Source organism: Emydura macquarii, unplaced genomic scaffold (genome assembly GCF_026122565.2).
Source record: "Emydura macquarii macquarii isolate MOO-44397 ecotype Brisbane River unplaced genomic scaffold, CSIRO-AGI_Emac_v2 contig_1272, whole genome shotgun sequence".
NCBI lineage: Eukaryota > Metazoa > Chordata > Testudines > Chelidae > Emydura > Emydura macquarii.
Window position 1 is genome coordinate 1 of NW_027131409.1, and position 1,050 is coordinate 1,050.

Genomic DNA, 1,050 nt, shown 5'->3' on the forward strand with positions numbered 1-1,050 from the left:
GTTGGATCTGGGTCCCCAGGGTTTGCAGAATTCAGGGTTGGATCCGGGTCCCATTGGTTAGCAGGCTTCATGGCTGGGTCTGGGTCTACAGGGTTTGCAGGCTTCGGGGTTGGGTCCGGGTCCCCGGGGTTGGCATGCTTCGGCGTTGGGTCTGGGTCCCCGAGGTTTGCTAGCTTAGGGGTTGGTTCTGGGTCCACGGGGCTTGGAGGTTAGGGGTTGGTTCTGGGTCCACGGGTCTGCAGGCTTCGGGGTTGTGTCTTGGCATGCTTCCCGTTGGGTCTGGGTCAGCCTTCAGGGTTTGGTCTGTGTCCCCGGGTTTTGCTAGCTTAGGGGTTGGGTCTTGGTTCCCAGGGTTTGCAGGCTTCAAGGTTGGGTCTGGGTCCCCGGGGTTTGCAGCCTTCGGGGTTTGGTCTGGGTCCCCGGGGTTTGCAGGCTTCAGGGTTGGATCTGGGTCCCCGGGGTTTGCAAGCTTAGTGGTTGGTTCTGGGTCCCCGGGGTTTGCAGCCTTCGGGGTTTGGTCTGGGTCCCCAGGGTTTGCAGAATTCAGGGTTGGATCTGGGTCCCATTGGTTAGCAGGCTTCATGGCTGGGTCTGGGTCTACAGGGTTTGCAGGCTTCGGGGTTGGGTCTAGGTCCCCGGAGTTTGCAGGCTTCGGGGTTGCGTCCGGTTCCCCGGGGTTGGCATGCTTTGGCGTTGGGTCTGGGTCCCCGGGGTTTGCTGGCTTGGGGTTTGGGTCTGTGTCCCCGGGGTTTGCTAGCTTAGGGGTTGGTTCTGGGTCCACGGGGTCTGCAGGCTTCGGGGTTGCGTCCGGGTCCCCGGGGTTGGCATGCTTCGGCGTTGGGTCTGGGTCCCGGGGGTTTGCTGGCTTGGGGTTTGGGTCTGTGTCCCCGGGTTTTGCTAGCTTAGGGGTTGGGTCTTGGTTCCCAGGGTTTGCAGGCTTCAAGGTTGGGTCTGGGTCCCCGGGTTTTGCATGCTTAGGGGTTTGGTCTGGGTCCCCGGGGTCTGTAGGCTTCGGGGTTGGGTCTGGGTCCACAGTGTTTGCAGGCTTTG

The 1,050-nt window shown here is 62.0% G+C and overlaps 1 protein-coding gene across 1 annotated transcript; it reads right to left on the minus strand.

Annotated features, from left to right (window-relative positions):
- Positions 1-169: 169 nt before the first annotated feature.
- LOC137154683 (sporozoite surface protein 2-like) lies at positions 170-951 on the minus strand (the record flags this gene model as incomplete). The annotated part of the gene is made up of 1 exon (XM_067550435.1): positions 170-951. A coding segment is annotated over one exon (782 nt), but the record flags the coding sequence as incomplete, so codon positions are not given.
- Between the last annotated feature and the right edge of the window lie 99 nt (positions 952-1,050).